The 16463-nt window shown below is 33.8% G+C and overlaps 1 protein-coding gene across 23 annotated transcripts in view; it reads right to left on the reverse strand.

Moving 5' to 3' along the window:
- Positions 1 to 234: 234 nt before the first annotated feature.
- LOC111694928 (protein abrupt) overlaps positions 235 to 16463 on the reverse strand; it is a 36516-nt gene continuing 20287 nt past the window's right edge. The window contains exons 3-4 of one of the 23 annotated variants that reach the window (XM_023464348.1): positions 1531 to 1609; positions 235 to 383 (exon numbers count right to left, since the gene is read on the reverse strand). In XM_023464348.1, coding sequence (XP_023320116.1) covers positions 251 to 383; positions 1531 to 1609 — 212 coding nt within the window. In that variant the 3' untranslated portion in view covers positions 235 to 250. The other 22 variants (XM_023464010.1, XM_023464202.1, XM_023464390.1 and 19 more) reach the window with 22 other exon arrangements.

Raw genomic sequence — 16463 nt, forward strand, 5'->3', positions numbered from 1 at the left:
TCCACCCTCCTGCAACCACTCCCACCTCGGTCACAAGTTTCGCTCGGTTTGACCCCCCATATCAAATAGCTGGATCCGCCCCTTAATACATGTAGAGGTTAAAAGAATAAATCTTACCTTTTCAGAATTGCCAAGCCAACTCATCTTCTTTTCAATTCAAGTTTTTCAGCTGGGAGTTCTTGTTAATTGTTGTTAATACATATAAAAGAAATACATTAAAAATAAGAAAAAAAGTTGACAGATAAATTATTTATTGAAATACATCTTGACGCCTGTGATATCTGCTCATGTGTGTTCCCAACGCATTTCTTGATGCACAGAGTTTACCGCAGATATCACAAGAGAGAGGTCCCTCTTCGCCATGCTTAGAATCCCAGTGCCGTCTACATACATAATACATACAAATACAATGGGAGACAAAGGAAATAAACTTATGCATGACTTTTAGCATAAATGATTGCTGTTTTTAGAGAATTGTAAGAAAATAACCATTTTGAAAAATAATTTTCCATCCCCTGAATAAAAGAAATACACTACAGTGAGAACCAGAAAGCTCTGGAATAGGAAGACAACTTTAAGACGCATGTTGTAACTTTAAATAGTCCAATAAACACGAGACACAGAAATTTTACAGTGTAAACAAGCCCATTTCACTCAATAAGTGATTTACTAAGTTACTAATTACTAAGTTACTAAGTTATTTGCTTAGTAATAATATCAAAAACATTAATTAAACAGTTTTCTGGTTCACATTGTACAGTGCAAATCTGATACGATTTAAAATTTAGGAATTATAAAACTAGCTATTTTTTTTTACAAGTTAGGCTATTTATTAACTTAAATATCACTTATAGGGTTATCCCCTTAGTATGAGACTCCAGTAGAATCTACACCGATTTTTCTCAATATTTGAATTTTATGTCTCGCTGCACTACTTCGCCTTATCATTATTATACTGTAATGATGAAATAATGAACAAAATTTATATTAAAAATTAAGTCTCATCCTTTGCCTAGCTTACCCCTTTACAACTTTCATGCTTTTGAGGAAACGTGAAGGGACTGTAGGCGTAATTTCCAGTGACCAAGGATATGTAGAACTGATGAGTCCGTTTCACAACAGAACCTTTTAAACCTTTGTCTGATCAAGGTTGTTGAACTTATTCTTATTAATCTGCAGAAATGATTTTAATTGTTGAACAATTTGTTAACTTTCTAAACGTGCCAGAAAATAAATATTTTCTGACGAGTTTTTAAAATTCACTTTCTACATAAAATATTCCTTAATTTTAAGGGACAAACAGCACGTGTAACGGATCAGCTGTATTGAGTTCATAGTGCAGCGTACACCGGGTTTTACAGGAATGATGTGGTTTTCAATAGATTTAAACACAGATATCTCTGTACTCGAAGAACAGACAAAGGTTTAAAGCGAAAGGGTACCGCTGTATTTATCAGTTATTACCCTCTTTGAAAATAGGGTCACTTGAAATTACGCGAACAGTCCCTTTTTAAGTCTCCTCCTCCTCACCTTGTACTGTAGAGTTTCTTACTGAAGAATCCACAGTCTAGGCAACTAAATCCATCATTGTGTCTTTTTATCCTTTTATCTAAATCAGTTGAAATTGGATATTAAAACTTGTAAAAAAATTCACCCTCAGCTAGGGGTTGAACAATAAAAAAAATTAGAACAAAAACAGTAGAATAAGCATGTAATAGTAATATTTGGAAGCTAAAATTCAAAGAGAATAGATTATATATTAGAGGGGAATTTACTAGAAAAGTGTAAAACGGCCATTTTGTTGTACTGTTTCCATACTGCAGGTGTACTTCACATATTTATGCTATATAACCTTTTGGGCCCTAGAATATCATTTTATAGAAAATCTAAAATTAATATTAAAAGAAAACCAAATAATTGACCAATGATCATTTCACATAGACTCTATGCCTTTCACTTTACAAACGATGATTTTCCATTATAACTATAAATCGAATGATGTTTTTTATTCACCTAATTCATTATAAAGTTTATTTAACAGCTTTAAAAAATTGGAAATTGAAATGAATAGTCTAGGGAACATACTGTATTAATGTGCTCTATACTGCATATAATTTGAGAACATTTACATGATTAGTACACTTTGAAAGGAACTGAAAACGCACAAGGGTTGATTTAAAGCCTCTACCTTATTTATATTTGATAATTCTTAACCTAAAGTAAAAATATCTTTTATCCGAGTGATTGTTTACTTTGATAAGAGGGTTTCAAGGAATTAAGGACATAAGAAAACCAAAGTTTACTGTTTTACAGCAAATTTTAAATAAGGAATTAAAGTATATCTGCAAGGTCCAGATCGTCCAAGAAGAATAAATTCAATAATAAAAAAGCACAAATAGAAGTAATAAAATTTAATGTTTTATTGAGAATTATATTATACACAAGCCATCAGCTGCCGCGTAATGTTTGTATTAAACTGACATTTTCATTAAGAATTCAACTTTCGTGGGGCTCAGACTTAAAGAGAGGATCTTCCTCCGTCAAACTGTCCTCGTCATTAGAATCAGCTTCCATTTTGGGCCTGGAAATCAGTCGTGGCAAAGGAACTTTTTTAGGAGCAATACTGATTGGTTTATTCGGAGAATCAGAACGTTTCTGTAGTAAACCAGCAGACCTAAAACCTGTTCGACGACGGCAACCATATGGTCTTCCTCTTCCAGTTAACTTTGTCAGGGACTTCACAGATAGTTTCGATAGACCCAGGGGGTCTTCAGGACATGAGCACACGGTTTCATGACGGACCAGGGGTGCAGGATTCTTAAACTTACTACCGCACCCCTTCCTACAGAGGAGATATCCGTTGATCCAGATGGGAAGCCAGGAAGTTTCAACTAAACAATCAAAAAACCTTTTTAAAACTACTAGACCGACTAAGACCATATTTAATAGAGAAGGGAATTCTGTGACAGATGGGGATGGTTATGAATTTTAGATTAAAAACTTCAGTTTCCTTTCAATTCGTAAAAATTTCTGCCTTACTAAACACATTTTTATTTATGAACCCTTCTAATAATCTAAGAGGTTATTATTTTTACCTAAAATAGGTACGAATGGTATAGGTTTCGCATGTAGATGTAGATCAATTGTTCTATTATAGTGAATAAAAGTTTTAAAGAACTGTGTTGTAATTAAAAGTCCAGATCCCCATGAAAGCTATACATTTTCATGTTCAATATGGTGACTTATTAATGAAAGAAATCCTAAGATTTTTGTGAACCGCAATTTTAACATATTTATTCGAGTTTAAAATAAAATTAAACGAAGATATGAATCCTGATTGATAAAACTTTATCTTATGAACTGTATGTTCATTTCATAGAAACTTAAAATTAAAGGAATTCAGTCTTTGTCACAAACTCTGATTTTCTAATCCCTGTATCTTTTAAACCCAATGTCGCAACCCTTAGATATTTAAAACTTTGAATTATGTTAGATCTAATAATCAAAGTTTTTAATATGAAAGGTTTACACCCTCAGGTTGAAAAGATATAGGGATTAGACAATTTGAGTTCGTGGCATAGACACAATTCATGTTATCTTTTTGATTTATCAAATCGACGAGGAAGAATATCCAGGATTTATTCTCTTTCCTATTCTAACTTTCCAGGTACTTATGGAGAAGAGAATTCAATATATGAGGAATTCTTTTCCCACTTTTGATTTTTAAGAAACTTCCGCGGAAGAAATTGAGTTTTTTTCTTTTTCCTTTTACATTTGTTTAGTTACCCCCCCCCCCCCCCCCCCNCCCCCTACTAATAATTAAATGTATAGACATGCCTTTTTGTTTTGAATTAAGATAACTAAATGGTAGAGTTAACTGAATAATACCGTAAAAGGAAAAAACCGACCTAAAGTTATTTAAAATAGTATCTCTGACCAAATATTTTTCATGATTATTCTTTCCTTTTTTAAAAAGTGTATTTAAAAAAATCAATTTATTATTTACAGGTTTGGGTGAAACTATGATAGATTAAAAATCAAACAATGATTTATTGGAAATAAGGAAAATTCCAAAATGGAAAAAATTATAACGAACTTTAAAATGATAAAACAATAATAAAACTCCAAGAAATCATTATAATTAAAATCAAACTGAACTGGTCAGTTTACCAAAAAAATTCAAAAGGGATAAAACTCGAGTTCTAATCTTTTTATATGCTTTGTGCAAAATATAATTTAATTGAAATCACGTTTAAATAAGAAAAATATATATCGGAAGTCTTAAAAAATAAAAACGACCAGATGTTCTAATCAAGTTAAATCATTCGATCATAAGTTGATCTGAGCTGGTGCTTAGAGGATCGATAGAATCATTTTCCATCCCTGGCATCTCCATTGTAACGATCATCTGCTCCGGCTTCTTATGCCTCCTGTATTTATGGACCCTGAGCGGGTTTCTGCCATTACTGACATAGTTACACTGGTCGCAGTGGTACTGGATCTTGAAGTGTTTAGCCTCGACATGATCGATCACGTTGTGTCGGTGTTTACTAGCGTATCCACATTCAAGGCAAGTATACTCTCCAGTGGCGTCATTGCGTTCCATCCGCAGCTGGATGATCTCACTTAGCTCGTTCTTGTCCGAGTCATCAAACACCAATCCAGAAACTGAAAAATTACACATTTCTTAACTTTGAACTGACTGATTTTTTTGAGAAGCGGTATCAAAATTCCATAACCTTCCCAAAGAATAATTAAATATAAATACGTTTACTCCAGAAGAAATAATTATGTAAATTCTATAAATCTATTGTAAGGCAGGTTCTATCTGACGGCTGATTTATGCATTCTAATAATATGATTACGAAGGGAATTTCGACTGGAAATCGTCTTATTGCAGAAATGACAGATATATCCCGGATGCTGAACATGTCTGCACTCCACATGCTCATACATGTTGTTCTTGTTCTTGCTCTCATAGCTACAGTCAGAGCAGCGCCATATTCCCGGATATTTCAACATTTTAGAGCAAATCACCAGGTCGAGCTCTGAAATGGAAAGAGAAATCATCTCTCTTTCTCTTCTGCAGTTAAAACAGGGAATGCTGTTTAAGCCAAAACTCTGCATTCAGAACTTTATTTAAGTCATGCATAATTTAATGTTTTAATGTGCTTTTTTAGTTCTGAACACACAGTTTAAGACATTTCCTGCAGCAAACTAATAAAATGGGTCAATTCTTTAAATCTTGATAAGAGGAATAAAAACCTGGGATTTTTCGCAACAAAAAAAATCCAGAGTGTAATTTGAAATTAAAAAAAATTCATTTCGACGATAATGTATCATTTAACAAATAGTTTAGTGATATACTTTATTTTTATCTAAACAAAATGTCCGATCTTTTGCGGATAACCCTTTAATTCAAAAAAGTTTTGCTAATTTTATCATGTTATGAATGATCATACTTTGACTTGAAGAAAATATATGCGTTAAAGAAGTTCAAATAGATAAATTGACAGAATTGACCCAGTCCTATGAAGCTTTTCTAGGGGGTGGTTATGATATTGCCTGTTTAAATCACATAAACATAATACGCTTGCACCCATCTTATCACAAGTAAAAAATTCAATTTTTTATTTTATTATTTATTAATGGAATGTTATTAAAAATTATTCACTATTTCCATATTGTCAATATTGTATAGAAAAGAATTCCAGGGAAAGTTTATGATATTTTACAAAATGTTGCCTATATCCATTTCGCGCTTTAAAATTTTTCCCACAAATCCCGCAAATATATGGTGGATGGTCGACATGCTTGGCCTCGACATGCTCAATGACATGGCTCTTATACTTGCTGGTGTACTCGCACACAAAACAGGTCCATTGACCCTCGAGCTTCCCCAGCTTAGTTGATATGTCTTCGTCCCATGGTACAGATTCTGCAATTCGAATTTGTTGAAGAAAATCAGCTAGTGGTATTAAATACGCACAGGACAATAACTAGGGGCATGCAAATAGGACTGAAACATCCAAAGGGGGTGGCCATGATTAAATTTTTAAAAATTTTCCATGATATCTGCTTTTATGTGTTCTAAATGAATTTCGGGAAGAGAAATGTAAAGTACATAGTGTGCAAGTATACGGAGGTCTTATATTCAATTGCAATATATTTGATTCAACATGATCTATGACATTTTCGTTGGCTCGCCGCTCAAAACCACACTCAACACACATCCAAATAAAACCGTTTTTTTTTCTCGCATCTTGGGATAAATGATATTTGTCAGATATTCCCATTCTAATTCTGAAATCGAAATATCTATTTTTTGTTAATTGTTACTGCACTGGGCTGCATGTGAGCGTAGTGAATGCCTTCCAGTGTACACACGGGAACAATGGGGACAGACAAACCCAATGTGTCTAATATGCTTTGACTCAACGTGGTCTTTAACATGGGTTTTCCTATACTTAATAAACCCACAAACAGTACAGGCCCAACCCCCCTCCCTCTTCTCCATCATACCAAGAATGGTTTCTTCTAATTTCTCTAGATCCTCAGATCCATCTAAACCAAAAATCAAAAAAAAATAGTATGGTTCAAAATTAAAGAAAAAAAGTGGATCAAAAGAACATTTTTTATTCATAAAATCAAAGCTAGTACAGAAAAAAGTAATAAAGGGGCAAAGGGGGGGGAATGAGTTATGAAAACTTGACAAATTTGTGAAGACGTTTATGCTGTCGATATGTGTTCCTTGTTGAACAAACTTTATTGCAGACCAGACAAAGATAACCAGGATGGTTCACATGCTTAGCTTCGACATGTACTAGAACCTGGCCTTTCTGTAACCTAGAGTATCCACAATCTGTACAGTGCCATAACTCATTCATTCGAATCATCTTCGACAATATCTCAGCTTCAAGTTGAACTCGAACTGAAGATACGGAAAATTTCCTTAAACTTGGTAAAACCAAGCTTTCGCATTAATTTTTCATTACGTGCAACAAAAAATTTATCGTAATTGATTCTCAAAAAAAAAAAACCTGAGCAGATTGCATGTTTGTTGCAAAAATTAAGATAAAAATGGGGTTGACTTTGCACTAAATGTAAATAAAGAGCTTATTTCCCTCGATGATGACGATATTTGTGTTTTCTCAAAGAGTTCCTAGTGGATGAAAGCATTCCACACAAATCACATGAATATGCAGGATGGTCAACATGTTTAGATTCAACATGCTCAAAGACATGACATTTCTGGGCACTATAGGAACAAACGGAACATTCCCACTTTTTCCCTTCAACTCGATTCATTTTATCCAAAATCTCGAGCTTTAACAAATCCTCTAAAATAAAATACTAAATAAATTAAATGTTTACAATTATGCAGTGAATGCAGTATAGATAAGGAAATAACACTTCAAGCAACTTACGTTGTGAATTATTTTGGCAATCTTGATCTAGGTTCTAACTAGGTTTTAGTTCCTTTGTGATTACGGTATTTGTGTTGTCTTAAAGAGTTCTTAGTGGAACAAAGCGTTCCGCACACGCCACATGAATATGCAGGGTGGTCAACATGTTTAGCTTCAATGTGTTCAAATACATGACATTTCTGTCCATTGTAGGAACACACAGAACATTCCCACATTTTCCCTTCAACTCGATACATTTTACTCAGAATCTCAATCTTTAACAATTCCTCTAAAAAGAAGAGACTGATATGAATTAGTAATAACAGAAGTTCAAGTAAATAACGTTAGATATTAACTCTATTAGACAATGTTCAGGGATCGGACTTGTCTTAAATGAGCGCGACGATGCTGGCGCAAAGAACCACGGGTTTGGAAAGTTTTGGGACAGATGGGACAGGCGTAGCCAGGATGCTCGACATGCTTTGCTTCGACATGCTCCATGACGTGCGACTTTTTACTCTTATACCCACACTCCATGCATGACCAGTTCTTTAGATCATCCGTTCTTTGCATCTTCGACATGATCTCCTCCTCCAGCATGTCACAGAGGTTCAGTTCTAGGAGAAACGAAATAAGAATAAGACAAGACAAAACTAACGAAAAAAAACTATTCTAGACCTAAGGGAATGATGGTTTTCTAATAAATCTATAATAATAAAATCAATAAAATGTGTTTATTCAAGGATCATAAAAATGGACAGCATGGCATATACCTTAGTTAAGATAATTAGTTAGTTCAAATACTTTGTTTGTGAGAGCAGACAGTATAAAAACTTGATTCATTTAACTGACTTAAAGGCAAGGGGTTAATTCATTTAATTGCACTAGAATAATGAAAAAATATTATTGCGGAGAAATTTCATGACAGAAGAAGTCAAATACTAAATTAATCAACGGTGTACATTAAAATAATTTTCTAAGTATTACGCATAAAATGTTAATATTTTGACAATATTCTTAGTGTGGATTATGAACACGCCTGTGAACCCTGTAACCACTTTTAAGGACTTCTCTTTCGCAGACAGGACAAATAACAGTTAGCTTGAGATGAACGGATTCAACATGTTCTCTCACATGAGATTTTTGCTTCCTACTAAACCCACACTCGGAGCAGGTCCATTTATCATCAATCCTCAACATCACATGATCTGAACCTAAAACAAGGGGGCCCAATTTTAAAAGATGGTATAAAATACCCATATTAGACCAACCTAACATTGACATGGGTAGAACGATGCAGAAAATAAGAGGTTTTTAATATCAGTTTCTATAATTGCCAAAATGTGAAATTATGCAAAAAAAAATATTAATTTTTTTAAATCAATTTAATCATGTTTGATAATTCAGCGCTAACTTTAGGAACCTAAATTTTCATAACCTTTAATTTCTGGTTTAAAACATTCAATAGGTTTATACAAAAAACAAATATTTATTTTATTGTATTTAGTGGTCAAATAATAATAAGAAATCAGATTGCAATTAATTATTTATTTGATCATGAACTCTCTTATGAGTTCTGTAAGAGCTTTTAAGAAAGAGATCACCGCACACAGGGCACTCAACTTGAATCTTTAAATGAAAACATTCAATGTGTTCTTGGACGTGACTTTTTCTCTTGCTATTATAACCGCACATGATACAAGTCCAAATGCCATCTATTTTCTTCAAATTGGAGATAACTATTTCGTTGAAGTCTCCTAAACATAGGGTGTTTTAATATCCTACTCTAGTTAGAAAAAACTTTAAATCATCGCAATGAAACATTTATGTGGATTCTTAAATTCTTGGAAAAAAGTCCAGAAAAATCCGACTATAGACTTGTCCTTAGATAATCTAATGTTCTGGACCTTTCAGATTGATTTTTTTAACAGAAAATTTTAATTAAAAACATCTTCGTTTGTGGCTTCTAAAGGAACTCTTGCCAGTTATGATTTTGTTACAGTTTGGACAAACTAGTTTTAACTTCAGATGAAGGGATTCAACGTGTTCAGTCACGTGACCTTTCTGCTTGCTAGAATATTCACAAATCTGACAGAACCATGTTCCATCAATCTTAATCAAATATTCCTTCACTTCAAGTTGATCATCCAGCGTAGGTTCTGCATTAATCAGAGAATTTAAAGAGAAAATGTTTCCTTTCTCACGTCCTAGAACATTGAAATATAAAATAGAAACAAATGTTTAAAAATACATGCTACTGATTTCCACAAATTCGTCGATGACTTCTTAAAGTTCTTTGAGCGAACATCTTGAGACAGGAAGGACAAGGAAATGTAAGTTTCAAGTGTAATCCATCAACATGCTCCATTACATGACTTTTTCTCTTGCTGGTGTAACCACAGATATTGCACACCCAGTAGCCGCCAACTTTCATCATAATCTCGTTTGTAACTAAACAATAACTGGCTGCTCATTAAGAATTTCACATAAGTTGTGGATAAAATGGGTGAACAAAGAGGTCCGACATAACTGGTTTATGAACACGTTTATGTTGTCTTAAAGTATTTCTTGTTGTGCACAGTTTACCACACTCTCCACATTCATATGCTGGATGATTAACGTGCTTGGCCTCAATATGCTCAATCACATGATTTTTGTTCTTCCGTTCATAATCACAATCTGTGCAAGCCCAGAGACCATCTCTTGGAAATAGTTTTGAAAGAATCTCATTCTCGAGTTCAATAACTGAAACCAGAGTTTTAAATTATTTTTAAGGTAAAAAAAAATAAAAAAAATGAAAGTTTAAGGTAGATCTAACCAGAGGAAGATTAAAATCTAATTAAAAATATCAGGGAGATGTATCTTATGTATTCGTTTGTGCTGTCTCAAAGTATTTCTAGTGGTGCATAATTTTCCACAATCCCCACATTCATAAGCTGGATGATCAACATGCTTAGCCTCGACATGCTCGACAACATGACTCTTACTCCTTCTCTCATAATCACAATCCACACACGACCACAGGCTTCCACGTCGACATATTTTAGATAAAATTTCTCGCTCCAAGTCTTCAACTGAAACCAGACAATTTAAATGAAAATATTACACAAAAATTATAAATAAAAAGTTGAAATTCTCGAATTAGGGAATAAAATATTTCAAGCAGAATAAAGTTACAAGAAGGTCGCAGGTTTTATTTTTGTAAATATTTTAACAGTTTGATCCACCCCCCACCCCCCCCTCCGATTTCCACAATACCATACACCCCAGTCAAGTTTTACTATATCAAATAGAAGGAGAGAAATTACTGAAATAACAATTGTTCAGTTTTCGTTTATTTTTAGAGTTAAAAACAATTTTTCAGTTTTAGTCTATTTTTAGAGTTAAAACCATTTATCAAACATATTTTCCCCAAGGATATTAAATAAAATTTGTAAATAATCTTATAGACCATGTTGCTTGTTTAAAATTTAAATGTTAAATGTGGTTTCTAATTAACGTCCAGTATCATAGTGAGGAAGAGAATACAGCTTTGGAACTCTATGGAAGGTTTTGTTGTGATCATTTAGAAGATGTTTTGTGTTAAATGTTTTATCACAAGCTTCACATCTGTATCCGGCATGGACATGATAGTGTTCTACATGCTGGAAAAGCAAGGATTTAGAATTTCCCTTGAAATTGCAATCTAAGCATCTCCAGATACCCTGGATACATTCCATCTTAGATAAAACCATTCCCTCCACTTGGATATTATCAACATACTTCTCTAAACAAATTAGGAACCGTTTCAAATTAGTTTATTATTTAGTTACATAACACTAATACTTAAATTGCAAGATCTGGAATGGAATATTGATTTTAGGCCTAGCAGAACCTAGTCTGAACCAGGTCTACATTTATGTTGTCGATAACTAGATCGATTCTTATATATTTTGTTACAAAAGGGACATTCATATCCCATATGCTCGACATGCTTTGATTCAACATGCTCAACGACATGCGTCTTGTTCCTGCTGTTGTAAGGACACTCCCGACATGCCCATGTATTTTCCAGTTTAGTCATCTTAGCTGTAATCTCTTCTTCAACGGTCAAAAAATGATCTGACAACAAAAGTAAAATAGAATGTCTGCTAACTAATTTCTAAGTTGTAATGTAGACAGTAAAATCTGTCATTATTAAAAGGGGATATGTTTTTTTTAGGAATTGAAATATTGTGAGTATGCCCAATCTAACTTGTTTTGTTAACAAACTTTCTTTTTAGAACAATAACATTTATGCTGCCTATACGATTTCCTAGTTCTTAGCACAGTGGAACAGATTTCACAAATATAAAAAGCCTTATTTTCAATATGCCTTCCTTCAACATGTTCTATGACATGGGTTCGATTCTTGCTGGAGTAAGAGCAATCAATACAAGTCCACGCCATTCCTTCATCCTCCATCCGAACTATTCTAGAATCTATTTCTTCATCAAGTGCTGAAAAAATTGTTTATTAATTTACTTCGATAAATTTAGCTCTTTGGATGACAACGTTCATAGTGTCGTCTCATGGCCTTCCTAGTCTTACACACTTTGCTACAAAGATTACATAAATAATCATCTCCAAACTCAATGTGTTTAGATTCAATGTGCTCAAGAACATTACGCTTATTTTTAGAAGCATGACCGCAATCCTGACAAATCCAAATTAGGACTCCGTTAATGTGTTCCTGATGCATGCGGGGAAGAATTATCAAATCCCGTGAAGCTTCTATTTCTACAAAAAGAAATGTAGAGTTAAAACAAACTTTATTGGCCGGCTAAATTATAATTTCTGTTGATGAACCTGTGATGTTTTCCAATATGACACCGTAATGCTTTTCTAGTTTTACAAAGAGTACCACAGGTTGGACAAGTGTAATGAGCAGTGTAAACAAGATGCTTAGATTCAACATGCTCCATAATATTATTCTTATTCTTATCCCTGGCTCCACAATCAATGCAGGACCAGTGCCTATCCTCGTAGATCATCTTCTCAAGGATGGCAACATTAAGCAAATCCTCAAGGACTAAATACAAATTTTAATCATTAGTTCCGTCAAACCAAAGTTAAGATATTAAGTCCTATCGATGATAGCTTGACATGTGTAATCTTAGGGCTTTCCTCGTTTTACATGGTCTACCACATTCAGCACATGAGTAGTACTCGCCATGCTCGAGATGCTTCGCTTCAACATGCTCCAATATATTAGTCTTTTTCCTGTTATTTGCCCCACACACCAGACAACTCCAAACCCCGTCTTGGAACAACATCTTGTCCAAGATTGCAACATTTCGAATATTTTCCAGATCTACAACAATGGGTAGAGAGGATGAACCATGGGGTGGCTATGAATATAAATTTATAAAATGGAAATAATTAAAGTTATTTTTATTAACATATCTAGAAATAGTTGTCATTAAATAAAAATATTCAAATATTCATCCGCTCGTGTTGAGTCAAGTGATTTCTCAGACTGCGCATAGTTTTGCATTTACGCGTGCACATATTGCACATGTAGGGTAGATGAGGCACATGCTTGGATTCAATGTGATCAAGCAGATGCAGTTTTCTATGAAAAACATGTTCACATTCACTACACATCCAAACCGACCCATGCCTAGACATTTTTTAAGATAAATATAAATAAAAATACCCTCCCCCCCCCCCCGAAAAAAACTTTAATTTTGAATTAATGTAAGTCTAAACTTTCCTTAGAGCTCTGGATTCAATTTCTGGTTGTACAACATCAAAGATTTCTGTAAATATATTTGAGATATTATTTATGTATAACCTGGACAAATCAATAACGGAATGGACAAAATGCTTTTCAGAATATCAAAATACAGACATATCAGGGCTTATGAAATCTTCTCGTATGTACACGAAGTGATGCTTTAGTTTTGTGCGCTTGTCCGCAAAAGCTGCAAGTGTACACAACCGATACATGTTTAGATTCAATATGATCGAATACGTTCGAGGATTTACTAGACGAATATTCACAATCAACACATCTCCACCATCCACCAGTCAACCGTGACATCTTAGATCTTATCTCGAGCAGAGCATCTAAAATATTCGACAACTATCAGTATGTTTGGCTTTAAAAGCTTTAAAAAGCTGCTTTCACAGGATGATATCTTGCCATATGACTCCTCAATGCATTTCTAGTTTTGCAGAATTTTGAGCAAACCCCACAGGTGTAGCCTGCACTTTGTACGTGTTTAGACTCTATATGTTCAAACACAGTTCTTCGACTACGGGCTTTGTAGCCACAGGATAAACAAACATAGATAGTTCCATCTTCATTTAATCTATGCATCAGATCTTCTACTTCTAAAACAAATATTCAAGAGAACTCCATAAAATCAGTCCACATTTATTTAAAGATTAGTTGTTACTCAATATGGCAGAGTATATAATGTTGTTTAAAATGATTAAACGTATCGAATGTAATATCACAGAGCGCACAGAATAAAAAATCTGACATGTGCTTGCTCTCTATGTGCCTTCTAACATCCGTGGTGTACTTGCTGGAGTACATACAATCCATGCAAGACCATCCCCCAATCATCTTCACCATCTTCATCCCCACAACAGTTCGAGGGTCTAAAACATTTCATGTGTGGTCCTCTTGTGACAATTTAACGAGTTTTGAGTAGAAAACGAATTTTGGCACAGATCACAAGAATATGCACGGATTCCGACATGTTTAGCCATTACATGTCGTTTAGCAGATGTACGATAGGGAGAACTGTATGGACATTCTGTACACTGGTAGCAGACAACAGAACCCGTCTGTACTTTATCAATCAGCTCTGAAGTGCACGCAGCTTCATACTCTAGAATAAAGAATGGGGGTGGTTTATAAACGATGCTTCCTAGATTTATGAACTCTTAAAGCGTTTCTAGTCTTTGTGACATAATCACAGTCCGGGCATTCGAATCTAGACCCAACATGATGCGCTTCAATGTGACTCAACAAAACCTGAACAAGACTTACATAACGAAATGACAACTTAAATTTGTTTAATAAGAATTGAAAGAAAGATGAATATTTTTTAAAGAGAAAAATATATAAATATTGAAAAAAATTAGATTTAATAAAATAATTGAAAATAAGATTTTTATAAGAAATATTGAATTTGAAATAAACAGTTATTATTTGAAGAGAAAAAAATATATCATAAAATAGAAAATATAAGAAAGAAATATTCAGATGACAAAGATAACAAAAGAATCTCAAATATATCAAGAACTTTTTTATAACAACTTAATATTTAATTAAAAACCTGTTTAATGTTTGTATTATAAACACACTCTGAGCACTGCCAAAAAACTTTCCCTTCCTCTCCCCTCATCATCCGGGCAAAACTTTCCAGTACACCCATATACTCTTAAATCAGTTCTTATCTTTATTTTCTTTATATCAATAATTTCAGTGTAAAAAATATATATCAAAAGCCTCAAATGCATGAAATCTAAGCATGATATACGTGTGTGGGCAAATCTGGCTTGTGTCGCCTTTGACAGTGTACTTTTAAAGCATTTCTGGTTGGACAGACTTTTTCACACAAACTACAGGAAAATCCTCCAGTTCTAACATGTTTAGACTCAATATGAATCTTAAGACAGTTCTCCCATCTAGAAGAATAATCACAGTCAGTACAGTGGAATACGCCCTCAGGGCTCTTGAAGATTTTAGAACTGACAACAGAGTCCATATATTCTAAAGCAAACAGTTAGCTTAAAATTATATTTATTTTCGAAAATAACCCCAAGATTACGATGCAGCTTAAAATTGACTCTTGACTCAAGTAATAACTGGGTTATTTAGACATTTTGGACATTAAAAGGAATTTCTTTATGGCGCCCATAATGATGATTTCTTAATCCACGTTTAGTTGAGGCTGGATGGTTGCAGAGTTTACAAATAAAATATCCTCCTTCAATATGCTTGGCCTCTATATGATCCACGAGATTACTTTTCTTTTTGCTGTTGTACTCACAGCTTCCACATTGCCAGCAAGAACCAGATTCTGTCAGCACTTTCGTCAGCATTTCATCAAACCCTTCAACCAGATAAATATCAGCAGCAATTCAAAATCATTATTTTTTAACAGAAAACAAAGATGTAATGTTACATCAAGGCTTTTTCACGATGATTCTTATAAAAGTGGTTTCTAAAACTTTTCTTGTTAGGACAGTATTTCTGACAAACGCTACAAACTACTCCAGGGTTCTCCACATGCTGAAAGCGCCACAATGTTACGAAATTGATTGAAAAAATTGTGGGTTTGCCTTTGCGTCAATATGTTCTATAATATTGGCCTTCTTAGCTACATAACCACAGTCTATACAGCTCCACATCATACCTCCAGGTGTCTTAACTTTCATCATCTTTTGAGCTATCTCTTCCTCAAGTTCTAAAAAATGGTGGGTTCTTATTCCTTCGCATCAATTGAAGAAAACTTGTTAAAACAATTTATTTTTTAGTATCAGTACCAAATAATGACTTGTAAGTTTAGAGGCTACAGGCAAATTAATGACAATTTGAATTAATTTAAATAATTTCGATGTGTATTATAAAGATGATTCTTTAAACTCTTTCTGTTTGGACAATGTTTATTGCAGATATCACAAATAAATCCTCGAGGGTTTTCAATATGTTTAACTTCAACATGATCAACCATCCTATCCTTCTTCTAGAGAAAACATGATCAAAATAGGACAGAAAAATCTTCCATGTCACACATAATATAAAATTCCTTTTTACTATTCTTTAAACTGCTTTTTATTTTTTAAGAATCTTTCTCTTTAATTTCAATTCCCAAGATGTTCTTTCAGTCCCAGCCTTTTTTTTGCTCAACCGTTCTAAATTAATCTGCCACAACCCCCCCCCCCCGTTCTTGCTTCAACCCCTATAATCTGAGAAGGCGGAGGTGGTCGTTTACAATTGTATTGTTTTCTCAAACAAAAATTCCTGACCTATTTGTATTAAAAATTTTTAAAAAAACGGTCAACCCCAATTGAAAT

The sequence above is a fragment of the Eurytemora carolleeae genome, unplaced genomic scaffold (genome assembly GCF_000591075.1).
Source record: "Eurytemora carolleeae unplaced genomic scaffold, Eaff_2.0 scaffold22, whole genome shotgun sequence".
In the NCBI taxonomy this organism is placed as follows: domain Eukaryota; kingdom Metazoa; phylum Arthropoda; class Copepoda; order Calanoida; family Temoridae; genus Eurytemora; species Eurytemora carolleeae.